Raw genomic sequence first — 20,262 nt, 5'->3', positions numbered from 1 at the left:
GGCTAAGGCCAGTGTTTATAACATGTGAGAACTAATGAGATTACAGTCTGTGGTAGCATGGCTGCGCGCACTGAAGGAGCTAAAGACACACAATGTCTGAAATGACGATTGCCCCGTATTCCTCTTTCTGCTCAACATCTTTTCTGGTTTGTTTCCTTTCCCGTGTGATCACAGGAGCACTTCTGGAGCTTGGACAAGACGGATAATAAAGTCCCACCCCAGCTTATCCTCCAGATCTGGGACAATGACAAATTCTCTTTTGATGACTACTTGGGTAAGTTGGGACGTGTCCTTAGTTCAAAGAACTGATTTCTCAGGTTGCTGTCAATTCTGAAAAATATATTAAAAAAAAATTCGAGTCGACCTGAAAAGTAATTTTTAGAACATTTTTGGCAAATAGAAAAGTAAAAAAACAATCCTTTTGAGTAGAACAAAATGTTTTGTTGGACTCAACACTAAACATTCCACGTCGACTTAGTTTGATTTTTTTTAACTTTAAAAAAACTGAATGAAATTTCTGTACAAGTCATTTTGAAGTGAAAAATTGAAACTTTTTTTCAGAAGTTTTTTTGGTTTCAATATGAACCACTCGGTGAAGCCATCAGACATCTGAGAAATGTTTTGGTGTCTCAGAATTTGCGTTTTTTGCTGATAAAAAGTTTCAGGCAATGAATGTCACACCCCTCTAATGCCCAGTACTGAAATAGAGAGAGAGAGAGCAAGATATGGCCATAGAGATCAAATCACTATAGAATCCTTTGGATTACAGGAAAGTCTAGTGGGTCAGTGGCAGTATAGTTCAGATCCCTGTATCACAGCAGGACTGATGCAATCCCTAAATGATAGATCTCCGGTCTCCACCTTCAGTGCACCAGGTCCTCAGCTGGTATAAATTATTAGTAGTTCCAATGATTTCTGTAGAGCTGCTCTGATTTACATGAGCTATGGTTCTATCCCAGTACCTCCATTAATGCTGATTTCACAAACCTTGGTACCTGCCCCATCATCTCCCATATAATTTTAGTTATAAGCTAGGGACGCATCAATTAGAAGTAACGGAGGAGGAAAAGGACCTTGGAGTATTGGTTGATCATAGGATGACTATGAGCTGCCAATGTGATATGGCTGTGAAAAAAGCTAATGTGGTCTTGGAATGCATCAGGAGAGGTATTTCCAGTAGGGATAAGGAGGTTTTAGTACCGTTATACAAGGCACTGGTGAGACCTCACCTGGAATACTGTGTGCAGTTCTGGTCTCCCATGTTTAAGAAGGATGAATTCAAACTGGAACAGGTACAGAGAAGGGCTACTAGGATGATCCGAGGAATGGAAAACTTGTCTTATGAAAGGAGACTCAGGGAGCTTGGCTTGTTTAGCCTAATTAAAGAAGGTTGAGGGGAGATATGATTGCTCTCTATAAATATATCAGAGGTATAAATACCAGAGAGGGAGAGGAATTATTTAAACTCAGTACCAATGTGGACACAAGAACAAATGGATATAAACTGGCCACTAGGAAATTTAGATTAGAAATTAGACGAAGGTTTCTAACCATCAGAGGAGTGAAGTTTTGGAATAGCCTTCCGAGGGAAGCAGTGGAGGCAAAAGATCTATCTTGCTTTAAGATTAAACTCGATAAGTTTATGGAGGAGATGGTATGATGGGATAACATGGTTTTGGTAATTAAATATTCATGGTAAATAGGCCCAATGGCCTGTGATGGGTTATTAGATGGGGTAAGATCCGAGTTACCCGGGAAAGAATTTTCTGTAGTATCTGGCTGATGAATCTTGCCCATATGCTCAGGGTTTAGCTGATCGCCATATTTGGGGTCGGGAAGGAATTTTCCTCCAGGGCAGATTGGAAGGCCCTGGAGGTTTTTCGCCTTCCTCTGTAGCATGGGGCACGGGTCACTTGCTGGAGGATTCTCTGCTCCTTGAAGTCTTTAAACTACGATTTGAGGACTTCAATAGCACAGATATAGGTGTGAGGTTTTTTTGTAGGAGTGGTGGGTGAAATTCTGTGGCCTGCGTTGTGCAGGAGGTCAGACTAGATGATCATAATGGTCCCTTCTGACCTAAATATCTATGAATCTATGAATCTTCTTAAGAGTTTAAACAATTTTTCTTAGGATTCCACCTTGATGCAGCTTTCCATAAGCCCAGAGCATCTTGTTTTGTCTTCAGTAATGAGTGAGAATTGGCTTCAAACCTCTTTCTAACACCCTTTTAATATCCTGTATTTGTAGTCACTTTTCATGTTTCCCCTCCGCCTTTTCTCCTCCAGAACAAACATGCCCAGCCTTTCAGCCCATGCCAAGGTAGATAAACTGAATTCCATGCAGTTTGCTACACATGAGTCTTTAAGACAAGACCTTAAAACACCAAGGTCCGGTCTGTTCTGCATGGACATTAAAGATCCAGTGGCATTTTTTGTAAGAATGCAGGAGCTTGGCTTCCTTGGCCAAAATCCCGCCCCCTCTGTTTTGTGCAGTTTGCTGGGCGTTCTACCCCAGAAGTGGCTGCACTGGATGTATATAGTTTGTGAAGTGCTTTGGGCTGTTTCAGGTGCCATAGAAATGTGAGGTGTTCCATCTTCTGATCTCTTCAGAGCGTTTTAATTTCTAAACCTTTCTGATCTCTCTTCTCCAAACTCTCTGTGATTTGACTGCTCTGCATTGAAATGTGTTGCCCAAAACTAACCTCACTCTTCAGCTCAGCCCTGCTGCATGTTGCAGTGAGTTTTCTGGCCATTGTTTTGATTTCTGAATACAATGTGTGCGGGTGATGATCAGTGTGGCCTGCTCTCCCAAATGTATGGAGTGACGTGATTTTGGCCCCCTGCTGCGGAAGCTTTGTCCCATCAGTTCTCCCCCAGCATCAGTTCACCCCCCCACCCACCAGCTTCCCCATCCGTTCTCTGCATCACTGTGCCGCCTCCATCACTTCTCCCTCCCCCCCAGCAGTCCAGACACGCTCTGCCCCCAGAGGGAGGCAGCCAATCTCAGAGGGGGGTTTCCCCCAGGCAGGGCTGAAATTTGGGAGAGGGTCTTTGTGTCCGGGTATTTATCAGTCTGGCTGGAGGTCCATGTTTCTGTCTCCCTTCGTGTGCGCTGGAGTGGGCAGGTGGGTTTATCTGCATGTCCACAGAGCCCATTGTTGTCCAGGGTATGAATAGGCAGTTGCCTCTGCACCGCAGAATTGTTTAGTGGCTGTTTATTAGGTGCCTGACTCAGGGTTGGAGGAGGGATGTTTTCTAGTTTGCTTAAAGTGGGGGCTGGGACACAATGCACCCCATAGGTCTGACGCAGCCCCCAGCTTTCTGTGCTGCAGCCACTGTTGTTAACACAGAGGGGCAGCTGGGGGAGACTCCACATCTAACATGCCGTGCTCCCCCTGGAACACAGCAGTATCCAGGGTCTGTCTTCACTTAACGCGGGTCTTGGGTGTTCCCCTCGCCCCTTCCCATCCACACCCCCAACCCTCTGACCCTGGTGAAGAGCTGCTTTTCACTCGGCTAGCTGGCCCAGCTGGGCACGTGGGTCACAGCCTGTGTTCCACTTAGCAGTGTGGACCCAAGCTACATTATGCGAGCGCTGATAGTTCTCCAGCGCCTTCCCACCCTTCCCCCTGTGTGCCCACAAACGCAGACCAGGGCTCTCAGAGTTCACGGGGAAAGACTTAGGTTGGTTGAGGTCATGGCAGCACAAAGCACTATGGGATACGCCTCTGAAGTCCTAGTGGACCCCACGAGGGAGAGCAGCACCAGTGAGGGCTTTGCAAGGTGGCTGCATATGTTAGAGTGCACATGCAATCTTCTCCAGTGAATGCAAATTAGAGGTGGTCCCCATGCACGGGAGGGCCAGTGCGACCCTCTCTCTGGGCACTTGTGAATGAAAACACCGGTAATTCCCAGCTCCGACCCTGCCCTGCATTGTCTGCACAGGGTTAATGCAGGAGCAGCCGGAGGCGCTGCCTGGGAAATAGGCCGTTTTCCTGCTAGGTTTGCTCCTCCTGAGGGATCAGGCTCCCTCAATCTCTACTAATGAAATCCCCAGGTGTCTTCCTTCACAGTGCGCTCAGGGCTCAGCTGGGCCAAGCGCTGGAGGTGGCGGGACGGATCCTGAGTGGGTGTAAATGGGGGCAGTGCCCCTGACGTCCATTTGCCCCAGCTCTGGACTGGGCCCAGCATGCCCACTGCTGTCCCCCAAAGGGAACTGCATGGCACCTCAGCACCAGCCCTTCCCATCCCCCACCGAGCCTCATCCCTGACCTGCAGGGACCTCACTAGGGTGACCTGGTGTCCGGTTTTCGACTGGAACACCCTGTCGAAAAGGGACCCTGGCGGCTCCGGTCAGCACCACCGACTGGGCCATTAAAAGTCCAGTCAGCAGTGCTGCAGGGCTAAGGCAGGCTAGTCCTGGCACTGCGCTGCGCCCCGGAAGCAGCCAGCAGGTCCGGCTCCTATGCGGGGGAGACACGATGCTCCACGCGCTGCCCCCGCCCAGAGCACCAGCTCCACACTCCCACTGCCTGGGAATCGCGGCCAATGGGAGCTGCAGGGGCGGTGCCTGAGGGTGAGAGGAGTGCGCGGAGCCTCCTGGCCCCTCCGCCTAGTAGCTGGACCTGCTGGTTGCAGCACAGTGCCAGGACAGTCAGGAAGCCTGCCTTAGCCCTACAGCATCACTGACTGGGAGCCTTCTGAGGTAAGCCTGCACCCCCACCCCGAGTCCCAACCCCCTGCCCCAGCCCTGAGCCCCCCCCCAACTCACAGCCCCTTCATGTACCCCAAGCCCCTCATCCCCGGCCCCACCCCAAAGACCACACCCCCAGCTGGAGCCCTCATCCCCCCTGCATCCCAACCCCCTGCCTCAACCTGCTCCCCCCTCCTGCACCCTGAACCCTTCAGTCCCACCCCAGAACCCGCACCCCCAGATGGAGCCCTCATCTCCTCCTGCATCCCAATCCCCAGCCCAGAGCCCCCTCCCACACCCTGAACCCCTCGGCTGCACCCCCCAGCCTGGAGCCCCCTCCTGCACCCCAAACCCCTCTTCCCCAGCCCCACTCCAGAGCCCACACCCCCAGTTAGAGCTGTCACCCTCTCCTGCATCCCAACTCCCTGCCCCAGCCCAATGAAGGTGAGTGAGGGTTGGGGAGAGTGAGCCACCGAGGGAGAGCAAATGTAGTGAGTGGGGGGCAGGGCCTCGGGGAAGTGGCGTGGCAGGGGGTGTTGCCTCGAGGAAGGGGCGGGGCTAGGGTGTTCGGTTTTGTGCAATTTGAAAGTTGGCAACCCTAGACCTCACCCTGACAGGGGAGGCGGTGAGTCCAGCAAGGCTAGGGCTGGAAGCCAGGTTGGGGCGAAGCCAGAACCTCCAAACCCTACATGCATTTCAGATCCCTCTCTGATTGGCTGCCTTTCCCATTGTCCTGCCTCCCAGGAAGAGCAGCCAATGAGAACTGCTGCTGGAAGCTGGCAGGGCTCTCTCCCCTACTCTTAGGAGCCCACGCTGCTTCCACAGGAGGGGAGGGGGGAGCAGAGACCCCAGCAGCTCAGGGCGGCTCCACCACTTGTCCCCCTGACCCCTGTGAGCAATGGGGACCGGATGGTACAACCCCTGATCCTTCCCCTCCCCCTGCAACACCTGGCCTGGGAGAGGGAGGGAAGGGGCTCTGCTGCAGTCCCCAGGGCTTGGAAGGAGGAGGGTGAAAAACTGGGAGCTGCAGGAGAAGCCAGGCTCCGGCTGGGGAGCAGAACTGAGTGCTGAACTTGGGATGGTTAGTGTGGGGTGAGAGCGCCTGCAAGTGGGGTCCAAAATCCCATGCTGGGGGCAGGGGCTATTAAAAATTCCAAAGACCAAAAGTACACAGTTAGGTTGTGTTTTCAAGACTTCACATGCTTTTAAGCCAATCGCCTGGTTTTGGGGTCTGTCTCATGGTGTTTGAGCTGCTGGGATTGGCCAGGCTGCTCTAGGGAGACTCTGTCCCTTTCACATGCAGGAGGCTACAAGTCCCAGTGCCCAGTGGGTGCCGGACAGGATGGAACTGGTGGCCACTGGGGGTCGGGGGGCAGAGTACCCGGGCTGCGGTGAATGGGGAAGGTGGTTCTCCCGAAGGGGTCGAGCCTGCCTCTCTTACCCAGCTACAGCATCCACTGGATGGGGCTCACAAGCCCCTTCTCCCTGGGCCAGTGGGCGGCTGCCTTTTTTCACCCGGCTCATTTGTGCGGGTGCCTGCGGGTTCTTGTCATGATGCTGTCGAGCTGGTCAGTGCAGGGACAGGCTTGGCGTCCCAGGCATGCTGAGCTTGGTGTGAGGAAGGGGATGGAGCTACTTCTGGGCCCGAGAGTGCTCCTCGTCCACCTCCCCTTCCCCCCCCTTCCTCACTCCTGTACCGAGCTGACCAGCTAAGGGCCACCTGGAATCTCCCGCAGGGACAGGTGGTCGGGGAAACACCTCCGGGGTTTCTCCACCATGGGTGCAGCGTGGGGTTGCTGTGCCTGTCCTGCGGGGCTTCGGTCTCGTGGGGTCAGACTCAGTCAATGGCACGTAGGCTCCCGGCAGCCTGCGTGTTGGCTCTCGAGGGTAACGCACTGCGCGTGCGCGTGTGTTCGAGTGTAGAGCCCACGTGCTGACATTCCGGTCCCTGCGGTGTAATCCTCACTACTGCGCCCGTCAGGGCCTTAGAGGGGTGACTCATGGCCATGGTGGAGCCGTCGGTCCACCCGCCGGAGTATCATGACCAGCAGTTGTAACGTGACGGGCCTCAACTGTGCTGCCAGCGGAGGGCGCCCCCAGATTTCGCTGGAGCCAGTTAGGGGAACTCCCGCCTTCGCTCTACTCTCGGGCCTGGTCCGCCCTGGGCAACGGACCTGAGCGAAAACTGCTGCTCCCCACCGCCAGGGAGGTGGGGTCCGACAGCTCTTTTCCTCGGGGGGGGGGGGTTACCTGGTGGCCGGTTTGGAATGAGAAACTTTCCAGACCTTTTCCCTGGGGTTGCTAAATAGCAGTGCTTGTGTGCAGTTGGTGCCAACAGTGAGAATCTCCAGTCCTCTCCTGAATTTTTCTGTTCTGTCTGGAGGAACAAAACCCCTCTGAGATTGGTTGCCTCTTGTCATAAATATAGAGGGAAGGGTAGCATAAAATCCCTCCTTGGCAGTTGTACTGGATCGCCTTACCTGTAAAGGGTTAAGCAGTTCAAATAACCTAGTTGATGGAGAACTGTGTTAGTAGCTGGGGGAGAAAAGAACATATGGGCCAAAATCATCTCACTCAAATTTGGAAGAGCTGGCAACACTGAATTACACATGCATGGTGGGGCGGGATCAAAAAAGAAAAAAGACCGACCAAAAAAGTCCATATTAAATTTTTTTTTTAAAATCTCATAATTTTTGGAGTTGACTCATGATTTGTGAGCCTTTGGGGGACTGTGCTTGACTTTTCTGCTGGGGGTATGTGTGTCTCCACACACTGCAGATGGAGGGATGTGTTGTTTTGTGACAGGAACACCCAGTCCTAACTAGGAGATTTTTGGTCCTGCTCTCGCTCGTGCCTGATGGAGCCGAGCCCAACCCCCAACAATGTAAATAATTAATTTGGAGCCCCCGCATCTGACCCTCCTCCAGCCCAGCAATTGTATTTGCCCCCCCAAGTCTCACATTCCGCAGGCACCTGCACAAATGAGCCGGGTGAAAAAGGGCAGCCGCCCACTGGCCCAGGGAGAAGGGGCTTGTGAGCCCCACCCTGTGGATGCTGTAGCTGGGTAAGAGAGGCAGGCTTGAGCCCTGTGGGGAAACCACCTTCCCCATTCACCGCAGCCCGGGTACTCTGCCCCCCGACCCTCAGTTGCCACCAGTCCCATCATACCCTGCACCCACTGGGACTTGTAGCCTCCACTGCATGTTAAAGGGATGGAGTCTCCCTGAAGCAGCTTTTGGCCAACCACCATGGTTCAAACACCACAAGACAAATCCAAAAAGCCGAAGATTAAACGTGTACACACTGTGATTTTGGTCTGGTTTTTGATTTTTGCACTCCCCTGACTCCCCCCTCTGAGTTGTTTGTGTGTGTGAGAGAGGGACAATTAGTATTGCCAATACTTCAAAATTTCTTAAAGTGATGTTGGTCTCCCGCTGCAGGAGCTCTCCCCCAATCCCCATACCCCGCCAGCAATGAACTCAGCCTCCCAGGCTCTCATCCATTCTTCCCCCCTGCCTGCCACTATTGGAAAGACTCCCACTGAGACTCCCACTGACTTCAGGGCGGCTTTTTATTACTCCCACAAAGCACTTTGGACTCACTTGGGGGGAACGGCCCTGTGACATGAGCGGTATCATTGTCAGTGTCCCCAGCGCCTCCCCAGGGATGGCGGCTGGTCGGCCTTGGAGCAATGGCCTGGCTCTTAGCACGGGAGTGCCTGGCACAGTGAATTTAACCATACGAGCAGGAATGACTGCCTGGGGGAGGCACAATGCAGCCCAGACTCCAGAGTAAGCATGAGAAGTTAGCCTTGGCCATGACTCTAGGCTGGAGACAGCTTCCCCTTGTGTCTTCACTGACAGGCAGTGGGGTGGATATGGGGCCCAGCCTGGACAGGCCACAGAATTCTGGGAATAACTGTTGGGCAGAAAGGGCCGTTGGGAAAGAACTGGTGCGGAAGAAGCACTGGGAAAAGGGGCCAAAGTAGGGTCACCACCTGGCCAGTATTTGACCAGCCTGGCCGTTTTTTTTAATGGATTTGCCAGTTGCCAGAAAAATAATGTAATCTGCCACTTTTTTTTTTTTACGTGGGTCTAAAGATTTGCATTATTATCACAATACACTGGGATAGATCATGGTAAAAGTTTCTGTGTCCAGCTAACGATGAGGAGAGAGATGATATCTTTGAGGGCCATCGGTATGCACACACCACCCCAGGGACATAGAGGATCTCAGGACCCTCTTGTGAGGGGCTTAGTCTAACCCAGCCACGGTTTGGGGGGACTCGTGACACAGTGGCTTAAGGTTCAGCTTTGCACGTCCCCCTGAGGCGAATGACCACCCGTCTCTGAGAGCAGCTTTTGCCTCTCTGCAGACTGCGGCAGGCAGCACAACAGAGCGTCACCGGTGACTGGTCAGAACAGCTGCCAAGGACATGCCAAGGGGCGACTCTGGAGATCTCATTTACTCTTCCTGTTTGCAGGGTAGTTGTAGCCATGTCGGGCGCAGGGTACTAGAGAGACAAGGTGAGCGCAGTGACATCTTTATGGGCCCCACTGTTAGTGAGAGGGAGAGAAGCTGTTCCAATGAAAGATGTTACCTCCTCCGCCTTGTCTCTCATTGACTCCCCCGGGCAGCTCTTCTGCGTTCATCACCGCTGGCTCTGAACACGCAAAGAGCGAGGCTGGGCCCCACTTTCAAATATGGCTGCCTAAGTCGAGCACCCGAATACCACTGGGAGTCACCTAAACGCCGGCTGAGGCAAAGGAGGTGCCTGGATCAGCATTTATCTGTCTAAATCCCTCTTAGCATCAGCATGCAGGTGTCTGCGACGCATTTTGCTGTCTAACTTTAGATACTCCACTTCTCTCCCAGGCTAGTACGGTGTTGGAGCAGTGGCGGTGGGCGATCAGACCTAGGTGATGTTCCTCTTGCAGTTCTTAATGGTTGGGTCAGGGGACCTCCAGCCGGTCCCGGACCCCAGTCTCCCCCCAGATCCTGTGAAATGTGATCTATGCTCAAGCTGTAAATGCACTAGCAAGATCCAGGGGTGAGATTTCCTAAGTGACTTAGAAGGAGAAATCCCCTACTCCTAAGTCACTTAGGTGCATTCGAAGTTCCCAGCCCCCATCAGGCTAGCTGGGACCATGGAGCGGTAAGATTTAGAAGATGGCTAGTTCAGGCAACGTAGGGAGAAAACAAGATCCTTCACAACTAGTGAATTTTTGACAAAACAGTTTGGGACGGGAAGTGAGGAGGCAAATTGTATCCAATTGAAATTGCAGGGGTGGAAGGGGTGGGGCAGGCAGAATGTAAATACCCAACGGGGTGGGAAGCAGGACATCTGGGCTAACAGACTGCCCCCTGAAAATATTGCTGTGGGGTCTTTATTGTCCACAAATGGTCAGGACCAAAGCGTTACCTCTCTTCTGTGCCTCCAGCCGCACATCGGCCCCACCACCACAGTGGAGCAATTAATTTTGGGATTTCCTTAGGTGGTTCCTTATCTGGACGCTCTACTAACCTCCCTGTAGAAAACCTCTGCTTAACTTGAGAGACTGGACAACGTGAAATCCGCATTTCAGGCTGCTGAACGTTGGCAAAGTGAGAACCAAAATTGGGAGGCCCTTTTGTCAGGCGTCTAACAGAGCGCTGTAAGCAATGAATTATACGCAGTGTAGATGCACATATAAACGAGGCAGCTGATTATGTCTATTGAGTGATAGTACCTGCTACATCTCATCCATAGAACTCAAAGCTCTCTACAAAGGGAGATCTCATTCTTCCCATAGTCCCTAGTTCTTCACGCTCCCGCTGGAAGCCTGCCAGTCTCTCCGAGCTCAAGCAAGCCAGCATGGCTTGCAGCATACCCTGAATTATGTCAAACCAAGAGGGAGTGACTTCCAAAGCTCAGGGTATGTCTATGCTGCAGCACAAGCTCGGGCTCAAGCCTCACACCCCTTCCGTCTACACTGCACTGGTGCTCACCCAGGACTTGGACCCAGGGTCCCAGGGCCCTGCATGGCTGGAAGGTCCAAGAGTGAGTTAAGTCGGGACCCAGGTCCAAGGCTTACTGCAGTGTAGACATAGCCCTGTTTGACTTGGGTCCCAGGAGAGAGCCAGAAGTATCCCACGATTCCACGGGACAACTTCCTCAGGCCTCTCTGTCCCAACAGTCTGCAATCCACTCCGCTGAGAAGGGAAGCTGCCTCCCCTTTGCAAAAAGCAGCAGCTCAGGCCAGCGTTAACCCCTTCTCTTCTGATCTCCGATCTCCTAGCACACTATCAGAGAGCCGCCTGGGTTTGCAAGGGCGAGCGAATCCATCAAACCTTTTGCAAAGCAAGCTGCTTCCTGGTAATGTGTAGGGCAGGCAGTAAAGTTTTCCCCCAGTGCACCATGGTCCTAGGGCTACAGTGGCCACATTTCGGCAGGGGTTGCTAGGGACTTTGGGATATGGTGACTTTGACTCGGGTCTGAGCACTGCAGTGTGGACGCCCAAGCCTAGGTTCGAGCACGGGTAAGAAAGGTCTTAACATAGCATTAAAATACAATGTGGATGTTCAAGCCCAGCATTCCACTCGAGCCCCACTTCCCCTGAGCTTACATTGCAGTGTAGCCAGACCCTGAGAATGGAGACTGTTGCCGGCTGCCCCTTGCTCTTATACAAACCAGATGCCCGCTGACTGCCCCAGTGGCACTAGGGCACAGGGAGAGACAAGGTCTTAAATAAGTTGGTCCTCGACCATTTGGGGCCAGCACTCCGCACGTTGGGCACTAAGTTCCTGAGAAAAGCTGCCGGATGGTATCACAATGGCAGCTGAGCTCATAGGGAAATCCAGTCCTGATTTCGGTGCCCGTCATGCCACGTGTTAACTTTTATGGCTGGGGCCATGGGATCAGGGAACCCCCAGCCTGTCCCGAACCCCAATCTTCCTCCAGATCCTGGGAGATGTGATTTATGCTCAACCTGTAAATGTTCAACGTTGCAGGTTCTGTTCAGATGGACCTCAACCGGATGCCAACACCCGCCAAGACGGCTGAGAAGTGCTCCTTAAACATCCTGGATGAGACCTTGTCCTCTGATCGATTTGTGTCGCTCTTTGAGCAGAAAGCTGTCAAGGGCTGGTGGCCCTGTGTTGTGGAGGCAGAAGAGAAGAAGACCATAGCAGTAAGTCCCTTTGGCTCACTTGACCTCCTCTTTGCTTTTATCTCTGTTGTACAGGTGGGGAACTGAGGCTCAGAGAGGCTAAGTGACTTGCCCAAGGTCACAAAGAAAATCTGTGGCAGGGAAGGGAATTGACCTTGGGTCTAGGCTAGTGCCCTAAACCCTGGTCCATCCTTCCTCTGTTAAGGGTTTTCCAGCTTTTGTCATAGCACTGGGCAAATAATTCAGAACAAATTATTTGTTGTAGTGAACTTTGCCTTGTTTTGTATTCTCAAATTTCTCATGATTATTCATTTGTGCGCCCTAAGAGCCTCAGTCATTGACCAGGGCCCCATTGTGCTAGGCACCATAGAAACAGATCAAAACCATGGTCCCTGAATGAGAGTTTGATAGTTGGAAAACTGAATTGTTCTGATTGGTCATTGAGGTCACATGGTACAGCACGTGTCTGTTCCCTGACTGGATGAGTACTTAGACCCCAGTGAACGCGCGTGATTACATATTGAAAATTCACTTTTTGCAAATATTCTCCATTAGTGGCTCAATATTGGTTGTTTCCTCAGACATTGCAGCCTGTAACTTATTCGCTAGCGCTTTCATGGAAGAAACGACGGAAGGGATATGTTCTTGGCGTAAAAAAATATGGTTGAATCGAGCTCAGCCTCCTAGCACAGAGAGTTCTAATTTGAAACAGAGGAACACAACGATTGCCAGACTGGATCAGACCCATGGTCCATCTAGTCCAGCGTCCTGTGGCCAGTACCCAAATCCAGCAGTAGCAGATGTGGGATAATCACCCTGATCCCTAAGAGTTAGCCATTGGCCGAAGCCCTGAAACAATTTTCCTTTCCCAATTCAGTGTTTCACTCCACAGAGCCAATTACTCTATTTCCTGCCTCTTTTCCCATGCAGGGTAAGTTGGAAATGACCTTGGAGATTGTGACAGAGCAGGAGCAGGAAGAAAAGCCGGCGGGGATGGGCCGCGACGAGCCAAACATGAACCCGAAGCTGGAGGACCCCAAGTGAGAGCTTGTTGATTCTAACTCAACCATAGGGACCCGGGACACTTTAGAAGCAAGTTGAAAAGACAGGCCCCTGTGACAAGAGGTCACAATCTACAGAGGCCCAATCCAGCAAACACTTATAGTGGGGCATTATAGCTCGTTACCATCTGTGTGTGTGTGTGTGTGTGTGTTCAGATGGCACGTACTGCCCGCCTGTACCCCATGGTATCTCAGGGGACTCAGAGGGCACGTACTGCCCGCCTGTACCCCAGGGTATCTCAGGGGGCTCAGAGGGCACGTACTGCCCGCCTGTACCCCAGGGTATCTCAGGGGGCTCAGAGGGCATGTACTGCCTGCCTGTACCCCGTGGTCTCTAAGGGGGCTCAGAGGGCACGTATTGCCCAGATGTACTCATGGCATCCAAGGGGGCTCAGATGGGATGTAGTGCCAGGATGTACCCATGGTATCCAAGAGGGTTCAGATGGTACCATGGGGACATCTGGTCAGTGCATATCTAGTGGGGGCTCAGCTGGCATGTTCTGCCTGGACGCACCCAGGATCGCTGTGTGGGGGTTCAGCCGGCACATTCCGCGGCGCGGCCGACTGGGCGCAGTCCCCCTTAGAGATGCCTGTCGTGCTCAGCAGTCGCTAAAGGCTGAGGGGGCCATCCCGTGCAGCGAGCTCACAGCTAACCCTGACGGTCCTGGTTGCAGGCGCCCGGAAACCTCCTTCCTGTGGTTCACCTCCCCCTACAAAACCATGAAGTACATCCTGTGGCGGCGCTTCAAGTGGGTCTTTCTCATCGCCGTCGTGGTCTTCATCCTGCTGCTCTTCATCGGGATTTTCATCTACGCCTTCCCGGTACGATGTCAGCAGGGGCTGGAGAAACACTGCCAGGCCCCCCAGGCAGCTATTAGAACCAAGCCCCATGCCGTGGCTACGCTAGCATTTTACTTACCCATCTCCCACCACTGCCCTGCCGTCGGCACAACTCCGCCCATAGCCCTAGCGTGGGCATGTCCTTGTTTTCTCAGCCACACCTCGTCATGGTCGGCCGGTGCTAGCCCTGTCTCCATTGCTAGCGCCAATGAACTGCCCCAGGGATGGGGATGGTGGGGGTTTCCAGGGTCTGTCTGTCTGGATTCTGCTGTGTGTCAAGTCATATACCTTTTCTGTGCCTCAGTCTCCCCAATGTGTAGAATGGGGATGGCGATTATACTAATCCCAGCCTCGCGGGGTAGGCGGTGAGGTTTCATTGATTTCCAAAGTGCTTTGAGATCCCCAAGTGGAAGGCCATCCAGGGATGGAAAGTACTGCTGCTGACTTGTAAGAGAAAGGCAGCTTTTCCCCACCCCCCTCCACTGAGCAGGAGTGAAAGTATGTTCAAATGTAATTGGTTAAAGATGCAGGATAGTTTACAGGGATCCAAGCAGCCCAATCTCTCATTATCAGGGCTTGGAAGGAGTGTTCCGCTGATATAATGTATGGAACAGAGGGGAAAGGATCCCACCTCATTAATCAGCACAGTGGCTTTTTCTGCCTTGTGTTCAATTCCATTTGCAAAACAAAATAAATAAATAACCAAACCTCCAGCCTTCCAGCTTGGCCTGGGGATGGGTTTCAAATCCTCCTGTTTTTAAAACACTGAAATAATTCATGCTGTGTTTTGGATCCCATTCCTCCCCTCCCCAGACTGATAGAAAAATGACCGACCTCTTTCTTTCCAGCACTTAACAAATTCTGTGCTGTGTACATCTATAACCCCCCACCAACACACACTCTTTTGGGGTAATTTATAACTTTATCCAAGAGAGAGGCTGCATTTGCAGATTGCTTCGTGTGCAGCCATAAAGCAAAGTGTTCAATGTCTCCTAAGCACTGTAATCTCTTTCAAACCATTTGAGATCACACACAATAGATTGTGCTTGTGGACAAAGATATGAGGGACAAAGATTTCAGCTCTGGAGTCCCTGGCTTTCAGCTCTAGACATGTCTCTTTATCTCCGGTTCCCCATCTTTACTAGAGGACAATAATACTTGCCTCACCTGAGAAAGGATCAGTTACATGCTAACTATTATTTAAAAAGACATAATCAGACAAGTGCGAAGCACCGTCCTCTGCTGGACAGAATCAGAAATGGTCAGTTGTGTTTCCTATGCCCTATACTGCAAGCAGTTTTACTTAGCTCAAGTAGCAGGGCCTCTTCTTTCTGAGCAGGAGGATCTCCGTTCTATCCCTACTGTCTCCTTTACGTTTCCAGTGGTTTAGGATTTGTTACGATATTATGGTACTAAAACTAAGTGGAGAGAAACAAAAATCCTTTAGCTCTAAATATTAATTTACATTCATTATTGCTTGTGTTTTTCTCTGACTGTTCCTAGCAAATTGTTGTTGTATTTCATTTTACTTTGGACAGGCTTAGTCATCTTTCGTGAAAGCTAGATTGTTTCATGGAATGTTTGTTTTTATTTATTTAAAATGGCTTCCCCCAGATTTTTGGGTCACCGGGTTGTCTATCCCATTTGGAGATTTAGTTCCTTTCTCTTAAATATCAACCTTTGGTACTAAAGCTAGAACAGTGGGGATTGTTTCTGTGTTGGGGTTACCCCTAGGGTGATCAGATAGCAAGTGTGAAAAATCGGGACACTTTCTTTCAGGGGCGGGGCACAGTTGCATATATAAGACAAAGCCCCTAATGCTGGGAAGGTCCTGATAATGTTGGGATGTCTGGTCACTCTAGATACCCGTAACATACAGATCTTTGGCAAGAGTCACTGTTACAATTCAGAGTGCATACATTAAAGGACAAGCCATTATTATTATTATTTGGATTACAGTAGTCCATAGAGGCTTCAGCCAAGAGCAGGGCCCCAGTGTGCTAGGCGTGGCATGTACAGACAGTAAGAGACAGTCCCTGAAGAGCTTACACTCATATGTTCTCAGTTTGGGAGTCATGAGCAGGTGTCAGTGGGTTGTGACTGCCTTTCCTTCCCATATTGGTAATGGAAGGATGGAGGAGGGTGTTCCAGTTAAATGGGAGGGGAAACTTGGGGAAGTTGCATTATGGAAAAGAGCCACTGATCTATACAGACAAAGGGTGTGAGATAAAAGCTGAAAACTGAGACACGGAGAGCTAAAGGTCCCAGAGCAGCAGAGAGCTTAAGGATTTTTATAGACTCATAGAAATGTCGGACTGGAAGGGACCTTGGGAGGTCGTCTAGCCAATCTTCTGGTGCTGAGGCAGCATCAAATAAACCTGGACCATCCCTGACAGCTGTTTGTCCAACCTGTTCTTAAAAACCTCCAATGATGGGGATTCCACAGCCTCCCTTAGAGTTAGAAAGTTTTCCCTAATATCTAACCTGCATCTCCCTTGTGGCAGATGAAGCCCATGACTTCTTGTCCTCCCTTCAGTGGCTGTGGAGAACAGCTGATCCCCGGTTGCTTTGTAACTTCTCTGGCCCATCTGAAGACTCTCAGGCCCCCCCTCCCCCCCCCCGCTTCAGTCGTCTTTTCTCAAGACTACACAGGCCCAGTTTTAACCTTCCCTCAGAGGTCAGGTTTTCTAGACCTTTGATAGTTTCTGTTGCTCTTCTCTGGACTCCCTCAGTTTGTCCACCTCTTTCCTGAATGGTGGTGCTCGAAGGTAGTGTCCTCACTACCCCTAGCTCCCCCTTGTGTCAGGGTGCGATGCTGCAAGGGGCCCCTGTCCCTGGTGCCTCCTGCAGGCTGTCTGCCTCTCACCAGGTCTTCCATGGCTCAGCCGTCCAGCCAAGTCCCAGACAGTTCAGTCCCCTTCCGGGTTCACAAAAAAGTCCAGTTTGAATGTTCACTAAATGTCCCAACACAAAAGAGCTTTGACCTCCTTATGGTTTATTCCTTGGCCCGTCCTTTGGGGTCAGTCTTCAGCCATATCCTAGGCTAAATATTCCTTCTGTTGGGCTTGTACGCCCCTTCCTCAGGGCTGTTAGGGGAACTCAGGTCTACCCTCTACTCTGGGTTCCAGCTCAGGGACCGTCTATTAAGCAGTTAGGGCTGCTTCTTCTGATATGCTGCTGTTTCCCTGGCTCAATTCCTAACTCCAAGCCCCCAAGCGGCTTCCCCACAGCTTGGGTTTAACATGACCTCCCTTTGGTTTGCAGGCCTCTGGCTTCTCCCTAGAGCATCCTAGCTTCTCTTTCCTCCACTGAGCCAATCACTCTTCCACTCCCTGTGGGTTTCTCTGCACAGGGAACTCCTGTCTCCTCTGTAGTCTTTCCCTCTGCGGCAGCCATTTACAATTCTGAATGCAATTTTTCTATTGACGTTTTTCTGTTACTGATTATTTATGGTTCCCAGTGGTTTTTATTTCTGTACATTTGTCTTCCTATTGTATTAGGTGTCCTAAAAACTAACGCAATGGATTGCAAGGGCTTGAGATTGCACAAAAATATTGAGAATTAACATGCTCTGTAGCATGTCACCAGTGTCTTTACTAAAATATTAATTATGTAGAAAAATAACACAATAAGTTTACAAGTTTCTCTTCACGAACAGAAAGTGACATTTCTCTTTGCTAATAATGCTATATCAGATTGATCTGTGCATTACTGGATATCGCTGTGTGTCAAAAAGGCAGTTTATATAAAAGTTTACATAAACATGCAGCCTAAAATGAATTAAGAAACAAGAAAGTCTTTCACAGTCGTCAGTATATTGAAACATCCCATTCCCCATGAGACCTGCAATTTGGTCTTGGAGATCTCCCTTGCAGGAGGTCTGCTGAATAAAGGGAGTTTATTTTGCTTGATAGGCTCTGTTAATGGCTTGATTTTGTCTTATCTCTGTTACAAATGTGGAACTGCTGCTGCCCGATCTTCTCAATCTCTCTCACAGAGACAAAGTCTCAACCTCCCTCACAGAGTCTGCAATGTCTTTGGTGTCCAGTTTAACTAAGTCTGCACTCTTTTCTGAGAAAGGGTGACCTCAACACTTGCAGGCGACAGTGATTCAAGAACTCCCGGAACCTGGCACAGTCCCCATTAAACCTGTGGGACCATGGGCTTGCGGACAGTATGCGTGAAGATCGGGGGCTGTAGCCACCGCCGGGGCTTGGAGGGTGGCATTCCTGTGTCATTGTCTCGTCACAGCCTGGGCCCGCCAGACTGCATTCTCATCCCAAAGTGCAGCAACCTTGGTCTGCAGTTCCTGGAAGGCCCTGACTGACTCTGTAAGGGGGAGTTTGGCTCCCGCAGGGTCATTCCAGGAGAGACCACCACATTGTTATGCCTGCACCCTCCCTATGTCTGGTCTTTTTGGGCTGCTCACACTCCAAGCTGCTGGGGCACGGGCAGCCTACCTAGTCGGTAGAGCAGGATCTTGCATGGTGGTTGCGGTGGCAGTTCAGAGTAATGGTGAGCGTAGATCCGGGAGTCAGGCAGCAGGCCGAGGGTGAAGCTGGAGTCAGGGTCGAGGAGCCAAGCCAAAGGTCAGAACCGGAGTCAGAATCAGGAGCAGGGCAAGGAGGCAAGGACTAGACTGGAGCGGACAGGAGTCCCGGCTGGTATGAGGATTGGAGGAAGGGCTAGAGGCAGGCCGGAGCAGGGCGGGAACAAGGACTGGAACCAGGTCAGAGCAGGTCTGGAACAAGGACTGGAACCAGGTCGGAGCAGGGCTGGAACAAGGACTGGAACCAGGTGGGAGCGGGGCGGGAACAAGGACTGGAACCAGGTGGGAGCGGGGCGGGAACAAGGACTGGAACCAGGTGGGAGCGGGGCTGGAACAAGGACTGGAACCAGGTGGGAGCGGGGCTGGGACAAGGACTGGAACCAGGTCAGAGCAGGGCTGGAACAAGGACTGGAACCAGGTGGGAGCAGGGCTGGAACAAGGACTGGAACCAGGTGGGAGCAGGGCTGGAACAAGGACTGGAACCAGGTCAGAGCAGGTCTGGAACAAGGACTGGAACCAGGTGGGAGCGGGGCTGGAACAAGGACTGGAACCAGGTGGGAGCGGGGCGGGAACAAGGACTGGAACCAGGTGGGAGCAAGGACTGGAACCAGGTGGGAGCGGGGCTGGAACAAGGACTGGAACCAGGTGGGAGCAGGGCTGGAACAAGGACTGGAACCAGGTGGGAGCGGGGCGGGAACAAGGACTGGAACCAGGTCAGAGCAGGGCTGGAGCAAGGACTGGAACCAGGTCAGAGCAGGGCTGGAGCAAGGACTGGAACCAGGTGGGAGCGGGGCTGGAACAAGGACTGGAACCAGGTGGGAGCGGGGCTGGAGCAAGGACTGGAACCAGGTGGGAGCGGGGCTGGAACAAGGACTGGAACCAGGTGGGAGCGGGGCTGGGACAAGGACTGGAACCAGGTCAGAGCAGGGCTGGAGCAAGGACTGGAACCAGGTGGGAGCGGGGCTGGAGCAAGGACTGGAACCAGGTGGGAGCAGGGCTGGAACGTGGACTGGAACCAGGAGCAGAGCAAACACAGCTGCGGGCGTAGGACGTATTGAGCAGCCCTGGTGCCGCCGCAAGGCTCACACGGCTGGCTGCTGGCTCCCCTGCCCAGTGAGGAAGCACGGCCACTTGGAGACGGTTCTTTGGGCCAGTGGAGCTTGCTGGGTTGCCTAGCAACCAAGCTGAGAGCCAGCTGTGCACCTGACAACACCATTTATCATACCCCACGGAGGCCTCACCTTCCCTGAGATCTTCTGTGTCTGCATTTGGGACCAAGATGTACAGATTGCTGGCCGTTACTTGGTGGGAATGCCTACTTCATGCAATATGAGACACTTTCTAGAAGGATCAGCCATTGCTGGGGAGGCCACTTTGGCCTGAACAAGGGCTTCTGTCCATCCACTGTCCTCTAGCCAATCTCCAATCAGCTTCAGACTTGCCATTTCCAGATGAAGACCACCCAGCATAATGACTGATTTGTCCTCTCCGTACCCAGCAGGCCAGGTCGACTGTGTCTGTTTGGTTATGGGCTGATTCACAGCAGTCAGGGGCACTTGGCATGGGTTTAGGTGGTGTACAGCCCTCTTGATCACCTCCTGGCATGCTGAACCATTGCCACAGACTTGGAGTCACCTGGAAAGAGCAGAAACTCAGTAATGGTTGGGGTGAAATCTGGCACTGGCTGTCTGCTGGCGAAGCAAACTGCCCAGGAAATGTCTTGATCTCTATTGAAGGTATCCAGGCTCGCTGCTTGTCTTACTTGTTCAAGCCACCTGCATTCTTCTTGCAGGGCTTGGGTAATCAGCTGGCAATCAGTCTTGATGTCAACCTTTGCTGCCGGGATGGCAGCACTGGTTTTCTTCAAGATCAAGGGAGGGACAATTGTGTAAGACTCAGGAAGTGATGATAGTCTCCATCACTGATGCTGCAGTCTCATGGTCTGGGCTGGAAATCTCCCAGACAACTCCCT

General features: G+C 51.9%; 1 protein-coding gene across 1 annotated transcript in view; it reads left to right on the top strand.

Annotated features, from left to right (window-relative positions):
- DYSF (dysferlin) overlaps positions 1–20,262 on the top strand; it is a 303,950-nt gene that overhangs the window by 273,700 nt on the left and 9,988 nt on the right. Inside the window, exons 53-56 of the mRNA XM_074951962.1 lie at positions 175–274; positions 11,683–11,861; positions 12,771–12,880; positions 13,576–13,723. Coding sequence (XP_074808063.1) covers positions 175–274; positions 11,683–11,861; positions 12,771–12,880; positions 13,576–13,723 — 537 coding nt within the window. The remainder of the gene's footprint in view (positions 1–174; positions 275–11,682; positions 11,862–12,770; positions 12,881–13,575; positions 13,724–20,262) is intronic.

This window comes from Natator depressus, chromosome 4 (assembly GCF_965152275.1).
Source record: "Natator depressus isolate rNatDep1 chromosome 4, rNatDep2.hap1, whole genome shotgun sequence".
Lineage (NCBI taxonomy): Eukaryota > Metazoa > Chordata > Testudines > Cheloniidae > Natator > Natator depressus.
Note: the sequence above shows the minus strand (reverse complement) of the source record. Positions and strands in the feature narration are given on the sequence as shown.